Source organism: Opisthocomus hoazin, chromosome 2 (genome assembly GCF_030867145.1).
Source record: "Opisthocomus hoazin isolate bOpiHoa1 chromosome 2, bOpiHoa1.hap1, whole genome shotgun sequence".
Lineage (NCBI taxonomy): Eukaryota > Metazoa > Chordata > Aves > Opisthocomiformes > Opisthocomidae > Opisthocomus > Opisthocomus hoazin.
Window position 1 is genome coordinate 13,780,983 of NC_134415.1, and position 22,795 is coordinate 13,803,777.

Consider the following 22,795-nt stretch of genomic DNA (forward strand, 5'->3'; position numbering starts at 1 on the left):
TGGTGTGAGGGGAGCGGGGCTGCGAACCCCTGTGGTGCTGGGCGGGGTCGGGGGTCGGGGTCTGCTCGAGCACTGCTCGGGTCGGGAGCGGCCCCCGGGGCGGGGGGGGGGTCGGGGGTGCTGCGGCCGGAGCGGGCTGGAAGGCGGGGTGCGGGGCGGGCGGGCTCCCCCCGTCGCCCTGGTGCCTCTCTGGTCTGTGAGGTGCAGGCTTTGGCTTATGTGTGTGTATATATATATATATATATGTAAAGTAGAATTGTAAGATTGAATGTGGATTTCAGTATGCACTGATATTATTTGCTGTCCATACTCAGTTTATCCTGACTGCGAGGTGAGCAGTTTCTGTGGTTCTCCTTTCTTAGAAGGATCCGTTGTTTCCTACCAAGTAGCGAAAATAAACTTCATTAAGCCTTATATGCAGATATATTGGGTATGAAAAGGCTTTGTAAATGCAAATGGATCATGCTTTTGGTAAATATAATTAACATTTGAATTAGGCAGCTGTAGGTGAGATTTCAACAGTGTGTTTCCACTGTTCAAATTAAACTTGCTTAGCAGACCCATTAATTCTCTCACATCATATGGCTTTTCCGTTTGCTATTACGTTGGTTAGGCATTATTGTTTTTTAATTCAGATTCACCCCTACGGCTTGGTGTCTGCTGTCTCTGCTGTCGGTAGGAAGTGAGGGAGAGAAAAGTAGTAGGTAGAAAATAGTAAGTCACCTCCAAGCAAAGCTGAAGGCACTGTGAAGCTGCTTTCTTGAGAAAGGTACTTAAACGTTACAGCTGCTGCCTTATTCCTCCTACTTGTGGCTTTCATCTGTGTCATGTTTAGCGTGTTCTTTAAGACAGAAGTTGTCCTTTCAGGTGTTGTTGGTAAATGTCCAGCAGCTCTTGAGTACTTGAAGACAACAGTTTGTAGATACATGTGCTGGAAATCCAGAAGGTGTCATTTTGTTCTCTATTCTGGAGCTGCTGTTAGGAATTTTTATCAGAGAACCAAGAGCTTATTTTCTTTCCAGTACTGCAATTCATGTACCTCTCTTTCCTTATCTGTGTTTTAGAATGTGGTGGCAGTGGGGTTTTGAGTTACTACACTGTCAAATACCATGAGTGTGTAATTGATTAAATGGACTGTTTTATCAGCCTTATTTCTAGTAAGGACAGTTTATATTGTGTGTGCTAAAATGTGGCATTTCTGTTCTAAAATTTTGTTTCATTTAATCCTAATAATACTATTTCTGAGATTTTTTTTTTTTTTTAATGTAAGGGAAGGAAGAAGTATGTGAGTTTATTGGTTTTTGGTGTCCTGTATGGATCTGTGCTTCTTGAAAAACTGTTAGCAATACATATTATCTATGTACTTCAACCACTTTTGCATTCATGGATATCTTTTTCTGTGGCAGAAGTTGCATGGGAAATCTGAAAATGATCCTTCTCAAGGATTTCAGTTGCTCATGAAATGCTTGAAATATCGAACCAGGTAGCACAGCGTCTTATAACAAGTATGTTGAGCCCATGCTCATGAAATGATATATTTGAAAAGGTTGTAACACACTGGCTTTTTTAATCAGACATGTGAGCATTAAATTATTTTTTTCCAAAGGAACTAGTGCTCAGTTGTATGCTACACATATCTTCCTACAGTTAGAGTTCAAGCAAGATGTTCTTCAGTTGTTTTGAATAGGAGTATTAAAATGGTATCCTGAGTACATGCTACATAGAGGTCTTTTTGAGTTTTGACATTATAGCTTTTTGACATTTCAACACATTGAATGAATTTCCTTCCCTACCCCCCAGCTTCTCAGTATACACCTACAGAGCAGAGCTGTGGTCTATTCCCTCCCCCTTTTTTCTTTTCTTTTTCTTTTTTCTTCTTAACGGTTAAGTGCTTTGCTCCGAAAAGATACGGTAAAGTATGAGGCAGTGTTAGGTCTGATGTGCCTCGTGTCTCATACAGTGGGAAAACAGTGAAGTTCAAGTTGTAGGTACAAAATGTTACTAATGTAATGTATTAGAGTACAAGGAATTTGTGATCCTGCTGCTTCTAAGCAGAGTGGTTATGACATTGCTATGCAATTTTATGCATTTTATGTGAAATGACAACTTTATCTTTTCCCCTACAGGCAGAGTGCAACGTTTCAAAATGCTGGAGATTATCTGGGTGAAGCTAGAGATTACATTTAATGTGGTTGTGTCTTCAGACATTCTGCTCCTGCATTTCGTGAGCTAAAGTATTGTATAAAAATGAAATTGGATATCTTCACTGATCTCCAAGTTAACTGTGTCCTGTGAATTCGGAGAAGACTTTGTGAAGAAGGAACAGATTCATTGCATACGTGGACTTCTGTTGTTGCTCAAGGATACCCTTTTTTTTTTATTCTAAAAGGCTGTCTACATGAAGATGAGTCTGCATTTAAGATATGATCTGTGGAATTAGGCAAACGAGGATATTTTTCATGAGTTACCAACATTTATTTCCATCTGTGTTTCCAGCTCTTTTTTTAATACGTAAAAATGAAGGACAAGTATAAACCAGCAGAGCTGATGTATTTCTCTGAGGCCTTTATGTAAGCCTCTGTTGTCCGGACGTGGTGCTAAGGGACAGACAATCTGCTTTTGATCAGCTGATTGTAACTGTGGAAAGAGAACCTTTAATTTAAAGTAACTTGCAGCTGAAATTATTTTACTCTTTGGCTTGCACAGAATGAAAGGGAAAATTAAGTTTTACTGGTCAGGGGTGTTTTACTGAACTAAGAAAGGGAAAGTTACATTATCCTTGTTTTCATTTCAAACCAAGAACTGACAACATATTTTTCTTAGAATTTGACTACTAGGGAGATTTTGACAGAGTAAAACAAGTCAGATGTCAGCAAACGACTCTTCTCCCCCATCCTTACAGAAGTTTTCACCAGCTACGTGTCATGCTGCTGCACCACAAACCCCAACTTTGTCGTCAAGTCCCCAGTCGGGGCTCTCCAGTCGACTCTCCAATGGCAGTTTCAGTACCCAGAGCCTCACCAACTCGCGGGGCTCTATGCATGGGGTCTCCTTCCTTCTGCAGATCGGTCTCACTCGGGAGACTGTCACCGTTGAAGCTCAGGACCTGTCCCTCTCTGCTGTTAAAGACCTCGTATGCTCGATAGTTTACCAGAAGGTATGGTGTACCACTACCCTGTCCTGCTGATGGCAACAGTTGTTTGCTAACGGACTGCTGGTAATAACGATATGTGACTGGAATATGCCAGGAAGCTTGACACAGTGGCAAAGATCCATATTAGATGTTTGCAGTTAAGCACAAAGAAATTTTGTTAACTCCCAAGGTAGAAGCTTTTAATTTAGAAGCAGTAAACCCTCCTGTTACTTTCTTACTTGTAATAGAAGATGTTGTAGTAAATTTTCTGCAAGAGTTAATTTTCATAACATGGAGAATGTTTTTCCTTTCAGTGATTGTCACTGATTTCTTAGGTTTTTACTAGTCTGTGCTTACTACTGTTAAGGGTTATTCTTGGAACAGTATAGTTAGCTGTAATGAAAGGACCAATTGTGGCTACAGAAATGCACTGGAGGCCTGCAGACTTCCATGGTACTAGCTTTTCTTTTTGTTTCGAGTTAATAATTAAAACCCCCACTAAACAGTTAATACTGTCCTAGTATTGTTAATCCATAAAAGGAATACATGTATTACTCTCTTACATAATTTCTGTTGAGAGGGTCAACCAAGAAATAAAAAAATCTTGGCATACTTTTCAGATGTGTCTTGGTTAAGCTGTTTCAAGTTCTGACTCTCTAGGAAGGAAATAACATTGATCTTGCTGTTTTTGCATCCAAGTTTTATGTATATTTAGGTTAGGTAGGTTAGATCCTACTGAGCAACCTGAAAAGCAGTTAACAATGTTTCATAAAATAATGAAGAAATATTTGCTCTTTTCCCTCAAGGCCAGGGGTGGATGAGAGGGAGGGAGTTGAAGGTAGATTATTTTGTAGGGAATCGTTACCTCCATGTCTTTTATTGTTGTGACTGGTATTTATGGTTGATTAGTTTTATTAGATGGCTCTTTTTCAGCTAATAGCTTGAAAGAAAGTAGCTGCAAACACTATATGAACTCTCAATTGCATGTGCTTCTGTATCTTTTTTCCCCAGCTCACAACTTCCTGCATCTTCCATATTTTTACAGAATAGTTGGCAAGCAAGCTGATTTCAAAATTACTTTATGGGCTACCAAAATGCAGTTCAGCATGTTAGTTCCCTTCTGAAGAGACAAGTTATTTGCGTCAACTTTTTTTTTTGTTGTTGTACCATGCATGTTAGGTGCACTTTTTTGCAGCCATTTTAGAGGCGGCTTTTTCTTTCTGTATCAACTCCTTCTCTTTGCATCTGCATACTTCCTGTCTTCTGTCTTAACGAAGGATGAAAACAAATACATTCACACTTATTTTTCTTTTTCCTTTCTGTTCTTTTGGCAGACTCAGCTAAAGATTTAGCTCACATTCTTGTTATAGCTCAAGAAACTTCTTATATGCTGAGCCTAATCTACTGCAAAACTGATGAGGACTTCATGATCAGTTTTCCTCTTTTGCCTGGCTTTGATTTGGTTTATGTTCTCCTGCAGCTGATGCTACCAGTAAATGACTGCTCAGTGAGAACATGTTTGCAGGCGGCAAACTGATCAGGAAACAACCTTACGTGGCTGGATTCATCTTTCAGAAGTAGTTTTGCAGCCAGTGCACAAGTGGCAATATCCTCCCTCCACCCTCTACTTGACAGCAGTACATCCTGCCGTGACTTTTTTTATCTTAGAGCTGGTGACTGTTGCAAGCATATTAAATATTCTAGTATTACTATACTGATAATTTTGTATTTATGTAAAAATTGTAAACTGTATTCGTCTGTGTACTGTCATGCATGTGGCTGCCTGTTTTTTCAAGTTGAAAGCTTTGAAGCTACTGGGTATGCCTTTGAGATTCAACAGTGCTAAAGCTTCCCTTTCCTCTGGTATTCCACAGCTTGCTTAAACTGTCTTTGCTTGACCAGTTCCTGGCCCTCAGCTTCAGGGTACTGTATACTTTGTCCTTGTGATAGTTCTATAGTTAGTATCTATTTACTGTTGCACTTCTTCAATGAAAAAGGAGAAATACGTTTTTTTACTTGGAATAATTTATAGTTTTTCTTATTTGAGTGGTATCTTTACTAGAATTAAATGGAAGTTTCCTTACTTATTTTTAATAGTGCTTTTAAATCGGATTTCAGCCTTGTATTTCTCTACATACCTGGAACAACAAAAAAATTTCAGGCGTTCTTCCTTGTTTGCTTGGGAGCTTGAACTGCCTGCCTGACTCTGAGGCTGCAATTACAATATCAAAAAATGTTGATTAGGATTTACAGCAGATCTCTGAGGAGGCTGTATTTTAACCTTTGTAAAAGTAATTATAGCATCCTCGGAAGTTTTCAGAAAAATAACTTACACCTTACCTTTATTTCTCTCAGGGGAAATTAAGCAATGGGGGGAAAACAATCCTGCAGAAGTCTGTGTTGGAGAGCAGTTTGGTTAGGAAATAACTGCTGTGTTAACGTCATGCGTTTTCGTAGCGGTTTCTGTATTGCCAGTCTTGATGTATTGTTGATGGTCAGCTGTGCTTCCTGCTTCGGGAGCTGCTGCTTGGTGTAGCTTGTCCAGGTTTTGCAGAAGGTAATTAAAAGTAGTATCGGCAGAACTGAAACTAGAGAGACGTGTCTGCATTGGGAGGGAGATGAGTAATGCAAATATTTGATGTGTCTCTTAGCTCTGTGGAGCAACAACTTTTCTTCAAGTTTGAAGTTAAATTCGGGGAGCACTATGGTAGGGGTATTGTGTATTGGGGTGCTTAATAAAAGTCCTCGGAAAAAATAGACTTTAGACTTCACAGGAATGCTTGAAAAGACTCTTGGTTATAGTCTCAATCTGTTTTATCTGTTCCTTCCTTGTCTAGATTGCTGTAAGATTTATCACAACTTTTTTTCTTAAACTTGCAAATCTTTACTGTCATGATTCTGAAACTCCCCTTAATTACTTTTTTCATTTACATTTCATTTACAAACCTTATTCGTCATCCTTTTAATTTTCAGTCATGCTTAGCATCCTCCTTCTTTACATACTTTTCCTCCAATGGCTTTGCTACATTTTGCTCTGAAATACACCAGTTGCCCTCTTACCTTAGGGTGTTTGCCTGAAATTCTCATGATCCTTTCTACCTTTTGCCTTCTCTTTGACTTGAGTACTGACTCACTGTTTACCCATACAATGTTTCTTAATCTTCCAAAGTAGTTTTTAATTTTCCACTTCACTGAACCTACCCAAACAGTCACCACTTCGCAAAGTCAAAGGAGTATTTTTTTGTCTTACTGATTAACAAACTTCTCGTGGATTTTTCTTCTGTCTTTTCAGAACATGGTGCTCTCATATGTCGTGAGAAGGAAAAAATAAAAGGGGCGAACCAAACTTACTTTCTCACTCTATTCCTATTCTTTCTCTGCCCTGATATATTTCTAGTGTTTTATTCATGTTTGCTGCAGTTGTTCCCTGTCTATTTATCTTTTTCTTATCAAACTTGATCCAGCCTAGTATTTTTTTTGGTCTGTCTTGTGTCTTATTTAGTTCACCTCCAAAAGTAATTTTTGCTTCTGTGGCCTGCCTGATTCAGCTTTGTTCTTAAACCTTCTCCACCAACAATGTTTACAATTCTGCTATTGCTGAATTTTTCCATATGTAGTAAGATTTTTTTTTTTCTTTCTTTGAAGTAGTGTCAAAATTGTCTTGCTTATGTATAGGCTTGAAACTCTTATCTAGCACCTGTTGCATTCATCTTGATTCCTGTAACTCATGTGTGTTTGGTGTCTTTGCTTTTGCTAGCAAGCATGTTTTTGTTGTCTTAATTTTTCTTCATGGAATCATGATCGCTGTCTTCCAACTGCATGTGTAATTGTCTGTCTCTCACCAGCAAATTTGTGATTGTGTGTAGTCTTGTTTTTACTTAATTACTGGCTTTCTTTCACAGAATCACAGAATGGTAGGGGTTGGAAGGGACTTTGTGCGTCTTTGTTCTGTCATCTTACTTTTTTGGCTGTTTTTTCCATATTGGGTTTTTTTGTCATCTGTCTTTCTATAGGCAGAGTCCTTAAGGTGTCGTTGTTTACCTTAAATGTTGTCTCTTCTCCCAACAGTACTTATGCTTTCTTACTAGTGTTGATTCCCTGTTTGTTTCCCATAACATCATGTTGTTTTGACTTGCCTGAATTCAGACTTTAATCTGTCAATAGCCGCTTACACAGGTACTTAACATGTACATACTCATATTTAGTTCTTCAAGACTCTGAACTATGTAAGGTGTTGAGTACACAATCACTGGAAGTGTAGCTGTGTTTAAAAGGAGTTAAATTGTGCATATTACACCTGCTTGTGAGTCTTTACCGTTTCTGTAGTTTCATACTTCCATTGTTTTTGTAAAGTCCTGGTACATTGTATTCCCTGGTCAATAATTTGAATAATGCTAATTGAATGTGGTCCTCTCGGTATGTATGCACTTTTTGTGATAGTTCTGCCTATTATTTTAATTAGAATGGGTGAGATTTCAATTTTGATAATGGGAATATGATTGAAGTCCTTGGATTGTTTGGAAAACTAGCCAGTTTCCCTTGAAGATGAAGTAGACTGGGCTGTGGTGGGGAGGGAGATGAGGACATGTGTTCAAACATTTTGCGTTGATTATCGAGGGGAGAAATGTCTGATGTGAAGAGCACACAAATATATCTGCGGAATTTTCTAACCAAGTGACAATTAACTGTATGCTGTATACCTAAGAACTCAATTTTTAATGGGGCAGAATTAAAGTAGTTTGGATAGCTAGCTCTTCGGTGAGGGCTGCTGAAGGGGAACAAAGTGTTTATTTTGAAACGCTTTTAAATTGTCATGTTGTGAAAAGACCAAAACATGTGGAATGAATATGAGCTATCTTCCAGAAGTTTGGACACTGTCATGGTAATGGCTATCTAACCAAACTGTGGCAGAGGTGTTGACTTGAAGCTTAATATGATTTCTCAAATGTTAACAGATGTTTTACTAATAAAATACTGAGAAGTAGAAGAATCATATTACAAGGATCATATTGCAATCCATCCATATTACAAATGGATCTCTAGAACTCTCGCGGTAACAACTTAATTTGATGTAATAAATAGGTAACAGTACCGCAACCACTCTTCTGGGTTTTTCTCCAGGTTAAGCTTGTAATAGTTCATGGTGCTTATTTTGGAATGGCTCTAAAATGAATGCAAATTATGATTTGTATTCATCAGACGTGCTCAAATCTTTTTTCTGCCCTGTTGGTCTGCCTTCTTGACTTGTCATCTGCTTTTTTTGTATAAGCTAATTAAGGCAGCAGAGTGATAGAGAGTTGAGGCACGAGAAGCAAACATGCCTGTGAGAAGATGGGAGCTGGGGAGTGCTCGGGGCGCAGAACTGGTGTATGCAGGGCAGACTAGCGTTTCCAGCATGGTGATAGGTTTGCATGCTGGAAAACCTAGCCAAGCAGTAGTCCAAGTGTGTCTGTACTGAGGCATCTGGTGAGGGAAGATCTCATGCAATATGTTTGAAGCTAATTGTCTGTGTGATAATGTGATTTGGCACACGATTCTAAAGAGTGGGAGTGAATAGCTGGGTAGGGATGCAGGATAATAGATTGGAGTGATTTCAGTGAACAAAGAGACTTTCCAAGGTAACGGGTGTTTTGCACCATTGGACTTTGGAATTAACTTTCGGTGGTTTGAAGCATTTGTTTTGAGTTATGGTGGGTCATGAGATATTGGACCTTGAAACAATATCCGCCTACGCTTTTCCCTAGTGTGAATTTTTGGCGACTAGTCCAGAACTTTGTAAAGTAAGCCCTGGAACTTGAAGTAGAGGGATCTTGCAGTTACTGCCAAGATAGAAAGAAGCCTCAGTTGTGTTTTGCTCCAGCAATACTGGCCACTGTATATTGAGTTTTGATGGATAAAAAGAACGGTGTAACACACCATCAATTAAAACTAGATATACTGTAATACTTACAGTATAAACACTCTAGAACACCAATTGTTTTTCCTCAGTGTAACTGCAGTAATACACTAGTAGTGTTCCTTGTGCTGGTACCACCCAAGTACGAAGGGTTGCATACATTCTTTACGTAAGTTGATGATGTTGGTGTACCAGAGATTAATTTTGGCACAGTCTATCGCATACGTAGACTTCCCACAAGTGATTTCCTGTAGTTAAATGCTCTTTTGGAACTGTTAACACTGGGAACACTCTCCTTTTTGCTTTTAGGAAACATAGTAATACTGGGATTAGCAGTTTATATGTTCTGAGTCACTGTGCAGATACTTTGGGCTTTGATGCAGGAAAGTAATAGCTGTATAATCCCGTAAGATAAACAGGTTTTACATAATTCTGCTTTGAGTTTTGCTTTCAAGTGTACAGTATGAGCTCTTAACACTTCAAAGGAACTGGATAGTGTTCCTCCTTAACAGCTTCATGTAATTGAGCATAGGGAAGGCTGTAAAAGCTGTACTCTGCCGCAGTACAGGAGAGAAAAATTTGGTAGTGTACAACTAGAACATAGTTTAAGCTTTGCGTAAAAACTGTTAAAAGATACCACTTGAAATGAAAACCTTGTTAATCGATGAGGTTATTCTTGGCCAGCAGCCCGCACTTAGCCTTCTGGCTAAGGTGCTTGTGAGGAATGCTGTGTTCCCCAGCATACCGGGGAGCGGAAGGGAGAGCAGGGCGCTGTGTGTCTGCGAGGAGCCGAGCTTGCGCAGCTCCCTGGCCAAAACACGGCCAAGCGCCTGGGCCGGGGGCTCTGAGGGCCCGCCTGGAGCTCATCAGGGCCGGCCCTGCCAGGGCGGCCAGCCAGCGCTTCCACTGCCGGGGCGCATGGGGCTGCGCTGGGAGCAGAGGGGAGTGAGCTGAGCTGATGCGTGCTGAAAGGAGCGGTCATCTTTGTGACGGGGTCCGTTCTTTCGTAACATGGGAATCATGGCGGGGCGGGGGTGCGTGCAAGGAAAGGGCAGGACCTGTTCATCAAACTTGGGAAGTTTGGTTAGGGACAGCTGAATCCGACAGCCTCCTGGCAGGGGCGAGGCTGCTGCAGCTCAGTGCCCCCGGTCCAACTGGTAGCAAGACCGACTACGTATTCGGAGTAGGCAGAGGCGCATGGATACCGGTGTACAGTACATACCAGTATACGGAGATCGGCGTGGGCAGACACACAGAGCGCTCGCATGAACAGAAACAGCAGCAATGGTCTCGTACTGTTACCCTTCTCTGGTGGTTCAGGGTGAAGGCCTGTTAGTGGGAACACCCCCAACCCACAAAAAAACCCAAACAAACTGCAAAAGCCCAAAATAAACAAAACCCCAAAACCCCCAAAAAGGCAAACCCCAGAACAACAAAAACCCAACCAAAGAAAAGTGGATGTGTCCAGCAGCTGGGCTCAGGTGCACTCTGCCCAGCGGCAGCCCCTGGATCTTGGTCTTTCCATTTGCTGGCACCTGGATATTGAAACTACTGGGGCTGCAGCCCCACTCCAGCTGTTGGCTCATGATTTCACTCACTCTGGGCTCTCTAGTCGCTGGCACTGCAGACACGTGGATCACAGAATATCACAGAATAGTAGGGGTTGGAAGGGACCTCTGTGGGTCATCTAGTCCAACCCTCTGACCTGTGGTCTGGCTCCAGTTGCTGGCACTCCGACCCCCCATAACACACACATATGTGCTGAGAATGAGCACCCATCATCCAGGAAAATAGTTAGAAATGGAATTTAATGAAAAGATAGGACAGATGATGCTGTTCAGGCACAGGGCGTGGCCCGACAATTGTTCTGACCAGCCTGTTTCTACAGGTGACAAGTCTTTTTTATCTTCTTATTTTTCTGTTTTTTCCTGAGGTTTGTTCCTCCCTGAAGCACCTCATTCCTTGCCTTTGGTTCCTTCCATAAACATCCCATAATAAGTTTCGTACAATCCCAGTTCCCCAGCATGGTGTAATGCATACCATTGGGCAGCAACCCTTCTCAGTCCAAAAGGTGCTCTAGCGTTGACTTACCTTGATGCGATTTATGACTGGAAACATGGGCTGAGGCTCTCCCGTGACAGCCCTGGGAGGGGCCTGAACAGATTATCCTTCCCTTGGAGTCCTTCATTTGGGTTCTCCACCTGCCCTTGAGCTTCTGTGCTCCTCTGGCATGTGGAGATGGGCCTTTGGTGGGCTGGTGGCTCCTGTTGCGGGGCTGGGAGGAGCCAGGCGGGCTGTCCCACTGCGCTCCTCTGCGGACATCCAGACAAGCACCTAACCGAATGGGCAGGGTAGTCCAGGGAGCTGTCGCTGCATTCCTCAGCGGTGCCTGTCCCAGTTGTGGATTCAGGAAAACCCTGTAGCAACTGCGATTCAGTAGTACCAATGAACAATTTCTCTCTAACGCTTTTAGGTTTTGGAATTACTGTTTCAGAAATGGAGATTAGGTATGCGTAATGCATAGGAAAATGTGTCCCGGGTGAAGTCTGTCACGTATATCTGTAGAAACTGTGTGCAGAGTCTGTGTTTAAGGATAGGCTGCTTGCAATAAATACTAGCAGAGATTATTATTAGTTGTGTTAAGCCTGGGCTTGTGATTCTGCATCTTAGTCTAGAAGCTACTGATCAAGCTGAAGCTTGTAAATAGGGGAGTTATCTTTTATGAGGTCAAATATTACAGTTACAAAACCATCAACCTTTCACAGACGTTTCATCTATGTGTATGTATACTTGTTTTGAGAGAAGAGGGCAGTAAAACATGTCACTACAGTATCATAAGCATTCACAATACACAGCTTCAAAGGTCAATTTGATTAACGATGAACCAAATGAGGATCTGGATGCCAACAGTGTTAACAATCAGTAATAGATGATTTTACTTTTTTTACAATGCTTTTATTCCACAGAAATTAATTTAGCCTTTGTCTGGAATTTATTTGAAAACCAAATCTCCAGGAAAGTGTGGCAGCTGCAGCTGGAGTGTCTGGAGTTGAATACCTGCCTGAGCAGAATGTCTGTGAAAGAAGGGTTACAGGTGGTGCTATCCGAGTTGGAAAGATCTGCATTTGCTTTCAGGTGCCGGACTGATTATGAAGGTCTGAGAGATTAAAAACCCAAAGAAACAAAAACCCTGACGATTTTTTCTTTCCAGGCTTGAAAAAAAGTGTCACTGTTGGTGGGGGAGAAGAGGGATGAAGTTGGTACTGATGGTTTTCATATGTTTTGGTTTGGTGATTTTGGTGTTTTTGTTGATTTCTTTTTTTACCTTTTTATGCTGCATTTCGGTTCAGAAAATGCTTCAGTTCCTCAAAAATAAGCAGATCAATTTTGTTTCCATGGAATACTTAAAACGCTCAAGTTCTATAGCTGTTATTAAAAAAAATTATGGATAGGATTATCAAAGAGCATGTGTTAATTTAGAGTTTGCTTTCTGTTGCAGTTCCCGGAGTGTGGTTTCTTTGGCATGTATGACAAAATTCTCCTCTTCCGTCATGACCTGAACTCAGATAATATTTTGCAACGAATTACGTCAGCAGAAGAGATACATGAGGGAGATCTTGTTGAGGTTGTACTCTCTGGTAGGTATTGTTGTAACAGCAGAACAGTGCTTTATTCAGTAGATTAAAAGAAAGTAGGACTTAATGGAACGTTATTATCATGCTTGCCTTGAGCTCTTTGACTGAAGTCTCATGCTGGCTCACTGTAGAGGTTTCCAAGAAAATCTAAGTGGTACTAATGCTTCAGTACTCAGTTTTGTTATTGTTTTATTGTCATGTTTTAATTTTCTTCAGCTTTATTATTATAAATAAATCTGAATTATTGGAATATGAATTTATATTTATGATAATATAAGTTTATTATTATAATTGTTGGAGCTGAAATTGCAGGTGGGATTCAGAATTTGCTCTTCCAACCCTGTCATTGTCTTTCTTTTGCTTGGATCTGTCTTTTCTGTAGCTTTTGATGCGAAAAGGCTTCATATAAACGTAGTTACTGAGTCATACCTATAAGGACAAACTTCTAAGGGTTATTGTAGTGCAGAAAAACAATTTATTTTAAACAATAAAGTCCTTAGAGTGGTGGTTATTAACCTGTAGTACTCTTCAATAACCAGGACAACTCCCCCCCCAGACCTAGCTGATTTGGGTTGTATGTGTTTCTTCAATATCCTGTTGAATTCAAGCAAAAGCAGCTGTAGTTAAGCTACAAATAAAACTGGGCTAGTATTGAGCAGTTCTTTCAGACTTTGAGGACTAAGTGTCAAACTGAGATTATGTATTAGAAAGAGAGATTTCTTGGGTGTCGTGGGATTGGATTTGTAAATTGGATCAGTAACATCTGATTTCCAGAGTCATAAGGCTGTGTTCCTTGGCTACGTTTCAGGACCTACTGTTCTAGGCCTGTCTAGGGTGTTCAGTAGTTGATCACCTTGGTTTGAGCTTTACATTGCTTCCGGTGAATGGCATGTTTGGAGAATCTGTTGTGTGTGCCTCCTTTTGACAATCTCTGACAGTTTCTTTATAAACAAACAGACAGACCACCAGAAACCCAGGCATTTTGACAACATGTAAATCTTTCGGTAGGGTTTTAAAACTGAGACATGAGAATCTGAATATGTACATGTTTGATCAAAGAATAGTAGCCATCAGGGCAAAGTAATGTTGGTGTAAAATACCACTTTTTTTTTTTCTTTTTTTTTTTTACATTCCAAAGAAACTGGATAAAAAATTCATTTAAATACGTTCATGTTTGTTTAAGAAAAAGAACATTATTAGTGAAGTTTCCAGTGTTCCATGGAAACTCTATCCACACTTCTGTTTTGACACACAGAGAGCTCAATCTAATAAGGTTTTATAGAAAAAGTCCTTTAGAAGATAAAAATCTAACCTGTAGAACTGTCCTTCATTTGAAAATTTTGTAGGTTACAAAATAGCTTGAAAACTAAGTTACTCTTTCAAATGTTTAGTTCTGATTTTAGCAGAGCTTGTTGTATTGTCTTGTCAACTTAGTGAGGTTTTCAGCATTGTGACTCGTAGTGCTGGATTCTGTAGGCTAATGGCCACAACTAATCAAAGGATTTTTTTCCTGAATAAAAAAGCTTACTGAAAACTCTGTAATCTTCTAAATGCATATTTAACTGTTATACAGTGAAATGCTAACGTCTAAACAGCTCATTAGCGTTTTTTGAGCCTGCCACTTTTAAAACACATGTTCTTTCCATAAATACTTGTTGGTCCTGTGGCAAGAACCATAACTTACTGCAATTTTTTAAAAGCTTTGGCTACAGTTGAAGATTTCCAGATTCGTCCCCATGCACTGTATGTGCATTCCTACAAGGCTCCTACTTTTTGTGACTACTGCGGAGAGATGCTGTGGGGTTTGGTACGACAAGGATTAAAATGTGAAGGTGAGTCTGTGATTTTTAGTGTGGTTTTGTGTGTGTTTACCTATAGAAGAGGAGGAAGCGGAAATTGTATCTCGTTCTGTAGGTTAGCATGAGATAAATGTGGCATTTCGTAGATCTGGAAGAGGCTGTGCACCCGGAAACCGGAGTTCTGATCCTGGCTTTAATGCAAACTGTGTGACCTCGGGCAAGTGACTTGAGAAGTGCTCTTGTTTCCCACTTGGAAAAAAAATAGGTAGCTTACAAGCATGTGTTCTTTGCACAAGGAGCACATACTTTGGAGAGACTCCCGAAGGGGAATCCCTTTCCTTCTGGCCTTTGTCCAGCTGGCTGTGGAGCACTCCTCAGCCCGCTGTCGGGTACGGACGCTGCCTGCTCACTGGCTGCTCCTTGGCTCTGGTGCCAAGCGATGAAAGCCTCCTGGTAGGGGGAGAAGTGAGGAGGACGATCAGCTCCTTCGGAGTCTTAGGCCTTGTTTCTAGAGCTGGGCTTGCTGGAGACCAGTGTTACAGCAAATAGTGCAAAAATAGCGGTTTCTGTGAATTGCATCAGGAGAATTTAACAGAACAATCTATTTCTGCCTTTGCCATTTTCCTGGATCATCTTTTTAACTGCTTTACCAAAACATTAGTACTATTTTCGTTACTTTGGATGTTGGGAGTTTTTTATGTCTAAAAAAACTTCTCTTTCAGGTTGTGGGTTAAACTATCATAAGCGGTGTGCCTTCAAGATTCCCAATAACTGCAGTGGAGTGAGAAAGAGGCGTCTGTCTAATGTGTCTTTACCAGGAGCAGGGCTTTCAGTTCCAAGACCAGCACAAGCTGAATACACATCCTCTGCCTCCGAAGAAGTAAGTAATGTGAAAGGGGAAGCCATTTCTGGTTTTAAATCCTTTAACCTCTGGGGAACTACTATTACAAGTGGCTCATAATGAGTATGAGGCAGTTGAGCTTAACTATTATGACTGGTTTTAGTTCACTTTTAAATTTAGTGAGTCTTAGACTGTGACACTTACTGGTAGCTATTGTTACTGTGAGAAATGAAAAGAGAAGTAAATTATAACATTTTATCTATAATTTTGTTATTAGCCTATCACTCACGGTTATGTGAACTATGAGAACTTTGGTTTCAGGAATGAGAAAACACCTTGCCTTCTTTGTAGTACAGATTCATTCTGTAATTATGGTATCAGTATAGAGTAGTTACTTGGCTGAAGCAGTAGAAATTGTAAGCTTTTATGCTGGAAGAGGAGAGAGTGTTCTTGATGTGCTGTTAAGCTTTTCACAGAGTTAATCTAAAAAAAGCCCAAGGCCTGTCGAGGAGGGTGTAGGGGATGGAGGACTTGCAGTAAAAGCCATCATCCATAATAGTTCTTTGTTATAATGGTTATGATAATTTCTGAGAGTTTATCGATTGTACTGCAACTATATTGGGATCGTAAGACAGGACAGACAGAAATTAGATCCATTTGCTTCATCGCTGCTTTCCCCGTGGGGTGAAGGCAGTGCTTTTGACACATAGTCTTTCCTACTTACCTAATTCTATTACTTTACAGTATAGCAATTCTTACCGTAGTTTGAAATATAAGTTGTATAGATTGTCTAGTTCAAGAACTTTTTTTTAGCTAGAGGCTACGAAGCCTAGTCTTGAGTCATGAAAAATATTTATTCTGATGTTTGTAACTATTGGTAAGATTTATTCAGTGAACATAGAATTGTAACCATTTCTCCTATCACAGAATTTAACTTTATGATTTCTACATGCTTGTTTACCTCTTTGACACCTCTTCTTTGCTATACAATTTCAAATACTTGGCTGAGATGGTCAGTAATATATTATCATATTTCTGATTCATCTTTCAGCAGTCTTAAAATGCATTAGGTCAGATATACAATGCCATTTTCCTTTACATTTTTCTGTAGATGTAGGTAACTGTCAGTTTGTCCTGCTCAAAGTTCAGTATGATACTCAATGCCGTTTTTGTTTTAACTTAATTTCAAAGATTTTTTGGGGGGGTTAATTTCCAAAATTATTTTTTCGTTTTCTAAATATTTTTGCCTAATTTAGTAGGCTATCCGGGCATGCCATACTTTACTTTTCAAAAATGATAGCTAGAGGTAGTCATTGGATTTTGGTTTGCCTACCTCCTGTGTTTTCCATTTTATTCCCTATGTGGGGGTCTGTACGTGCTGTCTGCGAACATTGCCAGGTTGCTTTAAAAAAAAAAAAGTCGTAAGAGTGAATTTTTAGCATTTTAGTTTCTGTGGAAATAAAGACTCATGCATACTTTCCTGCTCTCTGCAAGGCTTTTCCATCTGATGTTTTCTTGGTTTTGTTTTACGATACCAGAACATCCTCTGAAAGCTTCTTGGCCAGGTTGCTTTCTTATCCAGTCACTTTCTGCGCCAACAGCTTCCTTGCAACCCGACTGACTTTTTTTAATCCCCCTCCCCCCCCCCCCCCCCCCCATCATAGAATAGTTTGGGTTGGAAGGGACCTTTAAAGGCCATCTAGTCCAACCCCTCTGCAATGAGCAGGGACATCTTCAACTGGATCAGGTTGCTCAGAGCCCTGTCCGACCTGACCTTGAATGTTTTCAGGGATGGGGCATCTACCACCTCTCTGGGCAACCTGTACCAGGGTTTCACCATCCTCACTGTAAAAAATTTATTCCTTATATCCAGCCTAAATCTACCCTCTTTTAATTTAAAACCATTAGCTCTTATCCTATCACCACCCTGCGAAAAAGTTTGCCCCCATCTTTCTTATAAGCCTCCTTTAAGTACTGGAAGGCTTCTCCAAGGTCTCCCTGCAGCCTTCTCTTCTGTAGGCTGAATAACCACAGCTCTCTCAGCCTTTCATCACAGGAGAGGTGTTCCAGCCCTCAGATCATTTTTGTGACCTCCTCTGGACCTGCTCCAACAGGTCCATGTCTTTCCTGTGCTGGGGGCTCCAGAGCTGGACGCAGGACTCCAGGTGGGGTCTCAGCAGAGAGGCAGAATCCCCTCCCTTGACCTGATGACCACACTTCTTTTGATGCAGCCCAGGATATGGTTGGCCTTCTGAGCTGTGAGTGCACATTGTTGGCTCATGTCCAACTTTCTATTCACCAGAAGCCCCAAGACCTTCTTGATAGGGTTGCTCTCCACACCTTAATCTCCCAGTCTGTATTAATAACAGAGGCTGACCCAACCCAGGTGTAGGACCCTGCACTTCAGAATCACAGAATCACAGAATTGTAGGGGTTGGAAGGGACCTCTGTGGGTCATCTAGTCCAATCCTCCTGCCGAAGCAGGGTCACCTACAGTAGGTTGTAGAGGACCTTGTCCAGGCGGGTCTTGAATATCTCCAGAGAAGGAGACTCCACAACCTCCCTGGGCAGCCTGTTCCAGGGCTCCGTCACCCTCAGAGGGAAGAAGTTCTTCCCCATGTTCAGGCGGAACTTCCTGTGCCTCAGTTTGTGCCCATTGCCCCTTGTCCTGTCGCTGGGCACCACTGAAAAGAGCTTGGCCCCATCCTCCTGACACCCACCCTTGAGATATTTATAAGCATTTATAAGGTCACCTCGCAGCCTTCTCTTCTTCAAGCTGAACAAGCCCAGCTCCCTCAGCCTCCCCTCGTAGGAGCGATGTTCCAGTCCCCTCACCGTCCTCGTAGCCCTCCGCTGGACTCTCTCCAGTAGCTCTTCATCTTTCTTGAACTGGGGAGCCCAGAACTGGACACAGTACTCCAGATGAGGCCTCAGCAGGGCAGTGTAGAGGGGAAGGAGAACCTCCCTCGACCTGCTGGCCACAATCCTCCAAATGTACCCCAGAATGCCATTGGCCTTCTTGGCAGCCAGGGCACACTGCTGACTCATGGATAACCTGTCGTCCACCAGGACACCCAGGTCCCTCTCCGCACAGCTGCTCTCCAGCAGGTCCGCCCCAAGCCTGTACTGATGCATGAGGTTGTTCCTCCCCAAGTGCAGGACCCTGCATTTGCCTTTGTTGAACCTCATCAGGTTCCTCTCTGCCCAACTTTCCAGCCTGTCCAGGTCACGCTGAATGGCAGGACAGCCTTCTGGTGTATCTACCACACCTCGCAGTTTGGTGTCATCAGCAAACTTGCTGAGGGTACATTCTAACTCTTCATCCAGGTCGTTGATGAAGAAGTTAAACAAGACTGGGCCCAGTACTGACCCCTGGGGGACACCACTAGTTACTGGCCTCTAACTAGACTCAGTGCCGCCGATGACAACCCTCTGAGTTCTGCCATTCAGCCAGTTCTCTATCCACCTCACCGACCACTCATCCAGCCCATACTTCCTGAGCTTCCCTAGGAGGATATTATGGGAGACTTGTTGAGGCCTTGTTGAACGTCATGAGGTTCACGTAGGCCCACTTCTCGAGCTTGTCCAGGTCCGTCTGGATGGCATCCCATCCTTCTGGCGTGTCGACTGCACTGCTCAGCTTGGTGTTGTCTGCAGACTTCCTGAGGCTGCACTTGATCCCACTGTCTCTGTCATTGATGAAGATATTAAACAGTACTGGTCCCAGTATGGACCCCCAAGGGACACCACTTGTCACCGATCTCTATCTGGACATTGAGCCATTGACCACTACCCTCTGGATGCAGCCATCCAACTAATTTCTCATCCACTGAATAGCCCACCCATCAAATCCATATGTCGCCAGTTTTGAGAGAAGGATGTTGTGAGCGACCATGTCCAAGGCCTTACAGAAGTCCCTATAGATGACATCCTTAGCTCTTCCCTTGTCCACTGATGAAGTCACTCCATCATAGCAGGCCACTGGGTTGGTCAGGCAGGACTTGCCCTTGGTGAAGCCATGCTGGCTGTCTCGAATCACCTCCCTGTCCTCCCATGTTCCTTTAACATAGCTTCTAGGAGGATCTGTTCCATGATCTTCCCAGTCACAAAGGTGAGGCTGACAGGTCGGTAGTTCCCAGAGTCCTCCTTTCTACCCTTTTTAGAAATGGATGCAGTGTTTATCTTCAGCCAGTCACCAGGGACTTCACCTGACTACCATGACTTTCAAAAGTGGAACTGTTTTGGTGCAAATCATATATACCTTCTTTATTCCAGCGCTGCTGCCCAGAACCTAGTAAGAGGATTCCCTCCTGGAGTGGACGTCCCATCTGGATGGAAAAGATGGTGCTTTGCAGAGTGAAGGTTCCACACACCTTTGCAGTTCACTCTTACACTCGTCCCACCATATGCCAGTATTGCAAACGGCTGCTGAAGGGCCTTTTTCGCCAAGGAATGCAATGTAAAGGTAAACACTTAATTTTCTGCTGCAGCGATAAATTTCAGTAAAGGTCTTGTATTTAAAAATTATTTCAACTTATGTTTTGTTTGCCAGAAGGTTGTATACTGTGAAATGGAGCAGTATAATTTTTGGAAAATTGCATATTTTTGAGAAGATTATAGCAGCCCTCACTTTCATTTTAGTAGACTGTGCAATGCACAGTTTTCTGGAAATAAAAAAAAGATTTAATCGTATGTAGATTGAGAACACCTTAATTCTAAAAGGGTAATTCTAAGTTAATAAAAATTGGAAATACAGACCTTTGTTCAATGTCTGTCTTCTAGACTCATTGCTAAATAATTTGTAAGTTTTCATTATATTATTCTGGTACAGAATACGAGATTTTGGGAAAAATTTTATATAGGTAGGTGCCTTTCCTGAAGAAGTAGCTTAGGGTTCATGATGTTTATTTAGTGTATGTGAAGATGCACAAGTTCAGTTCTCAGACTTCCATGCAGTTCCCAGGGCAGAACTCTCACATTGTGATCTTCTTCCGACTCTTTATTGCTAAATGGTGCTGACCTGTCAGCTTTGTTGCAGGAAAGAAAACTATAGTGGTGAATCATAAATGTTAACATGGAAAGGACTTTCCATTTCTCTCATGAGTTTATCACATGGGAGTACCAAAGGTCAACATTTTGAAAGAGGTTGCTTAATACATTTTCAGTTTCCTTCACTAGAGGAGAGCAAAAATTGTAAGCTTATAGCTGTGTTAACTTTCTTTTGACTAAAAATCCTGCTGTCTCATGTGAGTAAGGAAGTAGTCTTATCTTTAATTTCTGTTTTTATTAATTTGCAGTCTTTGTAGTCTATTTGAAGTCTGCATCCTGAACTGGTTTTGATTTTTTTTTTTTCCCCAGTCAGTGTGTCTCTTGGATGCATGTAATATGTAAATAATGAAGCCTGAAAAAGATGCTTTGCAATTTTAACGTATAGATGCTACTGACAATATACAGTTGTTGTGACTGTATATCCAGCTGAAAAATGGGGGTACCACATCAGGTTTCAGGGAAGTGAATGACACTGGATAACAGTAGCATTTATGTGTGGAAAACAAACCTAGAGAAATTATATGTATACACACAGGACAGAAATAAGTACATTAATAGACCTCTGTGTATGTAGTATGATCCTATACGTATATTTAATATATCAGGAATTGATATCAAGCAATCGAAATATTTTCATACTACTTTCTCCTACAGATTCTTAAGGTTTTCTGTTGACTTCCTTGTGCACATTCCCAAAGCTTGGGCTCTTTCAGCAGTCCCATGTTGCTAAGTACCCGTAAGAGCCCTGGATTTCTTGAATTCATCCAGGCTTCTGCTTGGACTCTGAGGATGATTTTGGGGTGCTAAGACTATATTTGTGGTAATAAATTAAATGTGCCCAGGAACATTCCTGGACACTGAGATCAGCTGGGACAAAATGATCCTTGCTCATGACCAAGTTTTCTTAGCATCGCAGCCCGGGTGGCTGTATGCAGACTGCCTGTTGGGAGAGGTTTCATGGGGTGCTCCGATTTGTGAACTAGACCCGGGAACCGTTTGGGATTGTGCTAATGCTGTAGGCCAAAAGCACGCTAGTGGTTGTTTCTAACTGTTTGCTAGGCGAGAGAGTTGCATTGCGGTACACAAGAATGTTTCTGGACGTAGTTTTATTTATTAAGATTGACTGGCTCATAGTCTTTCTAGTTCTGTGGTAGAGTTTGAAATGTCTCTGTTTCTTCCACCCTCTTCAAACTAGTGAAGTAACCATATTCTGTGGAACAGAACAAGAGGAACGGACTGGAAACACTGCTATAGAAAGGACAGTTCATTGGTCTCCTAGGATGCTTCCTCGCAGGCACTCAGAAGCTGAACAGAATTGTATTTTGCTCCAGGGCTTGGCTTCTGTGCTGCTAAAAATGGGAAGATAATGATTTTTCTCTTGTCTGGGCTTAAAAGGGAAGCACAATGATCTCTCTTTGGATAGCAGGAAGGGGCTAAATTATCAGCTTGAAAACAGTTTTGGGGGCAGTAGGGAGGTTTGAAATTCGTGATGTTGATACAGAGTTGAAAGTTACAGTGATGCTGCTAATACAGGAAATTCCTGTTGATACCTCTAATGGCATATGCTGGACTTTGTTCAGTAGGCTGCATCTGATACCTCGGATGCAGAAGTGGCGCACAGCCAGGCTAGATTCCATCTCCATGTCAGGCCAGCTCTGGACATAACGTTACTCCATCTGCCCTTTCGTCAGCAGGCAGAAATGAAGCTTCAGTGTTCAGCCAGATCTGTCATCTGAATGATAAGGGAACTGGACTTCAGGATTTACTGCAGAGCATATTTGCTCTGCGATATCGGTGTGTGATCCTAGAGGCTCTGATGGCTGCAAGTCTTAGACGTTAGGTGGGGAAAAATGATAGAGATGAGACATTTGTATCATATAGCAATGGAAAAGAGGATGTGGAACAGGATGGGAAAAGTTACATCATAATGGAAAAAATAACTACAGAGAAAACCAAAGAAGTAGAAAACTTTTGTACTGGAAGGGAAAGTGCTGAGATAAGAAGTAGTGATGGGGCAAATCAAAGTGTGACATCAGGACAAGATTGTTAATTTCCTTCTGGTGGTGATCTCATTGGTGCTGTCTTCAGTTACATGCAAATACGGGAATCTGAACTGAAGTTGGTGATGGGAGTAGTGGATGATAGAATCAGTGTCTGAATAGGACTAAGATTCTGGTATCATGGACTTATTTATCTTCTGTTTTAGATTGCAGATTCAACTGTCACAAACGCTGTGCGTCTAAAGTACCCAGAGATTGTCTTGGAGAGGTGATTTTCAATGGAGGTAAGATGAGAAATATGCTTTCAAATACTGACAGATCTTTGGAGGCTTGCCAAGATGCATTAGCTTTTGGTTCCCTCAGCTTTGAAGATTTGGTGTCTTTTTATTTTACCTTCCCAGTTTTTTCATCTGAGATCACTGACAATTAAAAAGATTCACTG

At 41.5% G+C, this 22,795-nt stretch overlaps 1 protein-coding gene across 1 annotated transcript in view; it reads left to right on the forward strand.

Moving 5' to 3' along the window:
• The window catches only part of PRKD3 (protein kinase D3), a 42,895-nt gene that overhangs the window by 438 nt on the left and 19,662 nt on the right, over positions 1-22,795 (forward strand). The window contains exons 2-7 of the mRNA XM_075412677.1: positions 2,127-3,157; positions 12,529-12,667; positions 14,365-14,496; positions 15,186-15,343; positions 19,580-19,769; positions 22,560-22,637. Coding sequence (XP_075268792.1) covers positions 2,867-3,157; positions 12,529-12,667; positions 14,365-14,496; positions 15,186-15,343; positions 19,580-19,769; positions 22,560-22,637 — 988 coding nt within the window. The 5' untranslated portion in view covers positions 2,127-2,866. The remainder of the gene's footprint in view (positions 1-2,126; positions 3,158-12,528; positions 12,668-14,364; positions 14,497-15,185; positions 15,344-19,579; positions 19,770-22,559; positions 22,638-22,795) is intronic.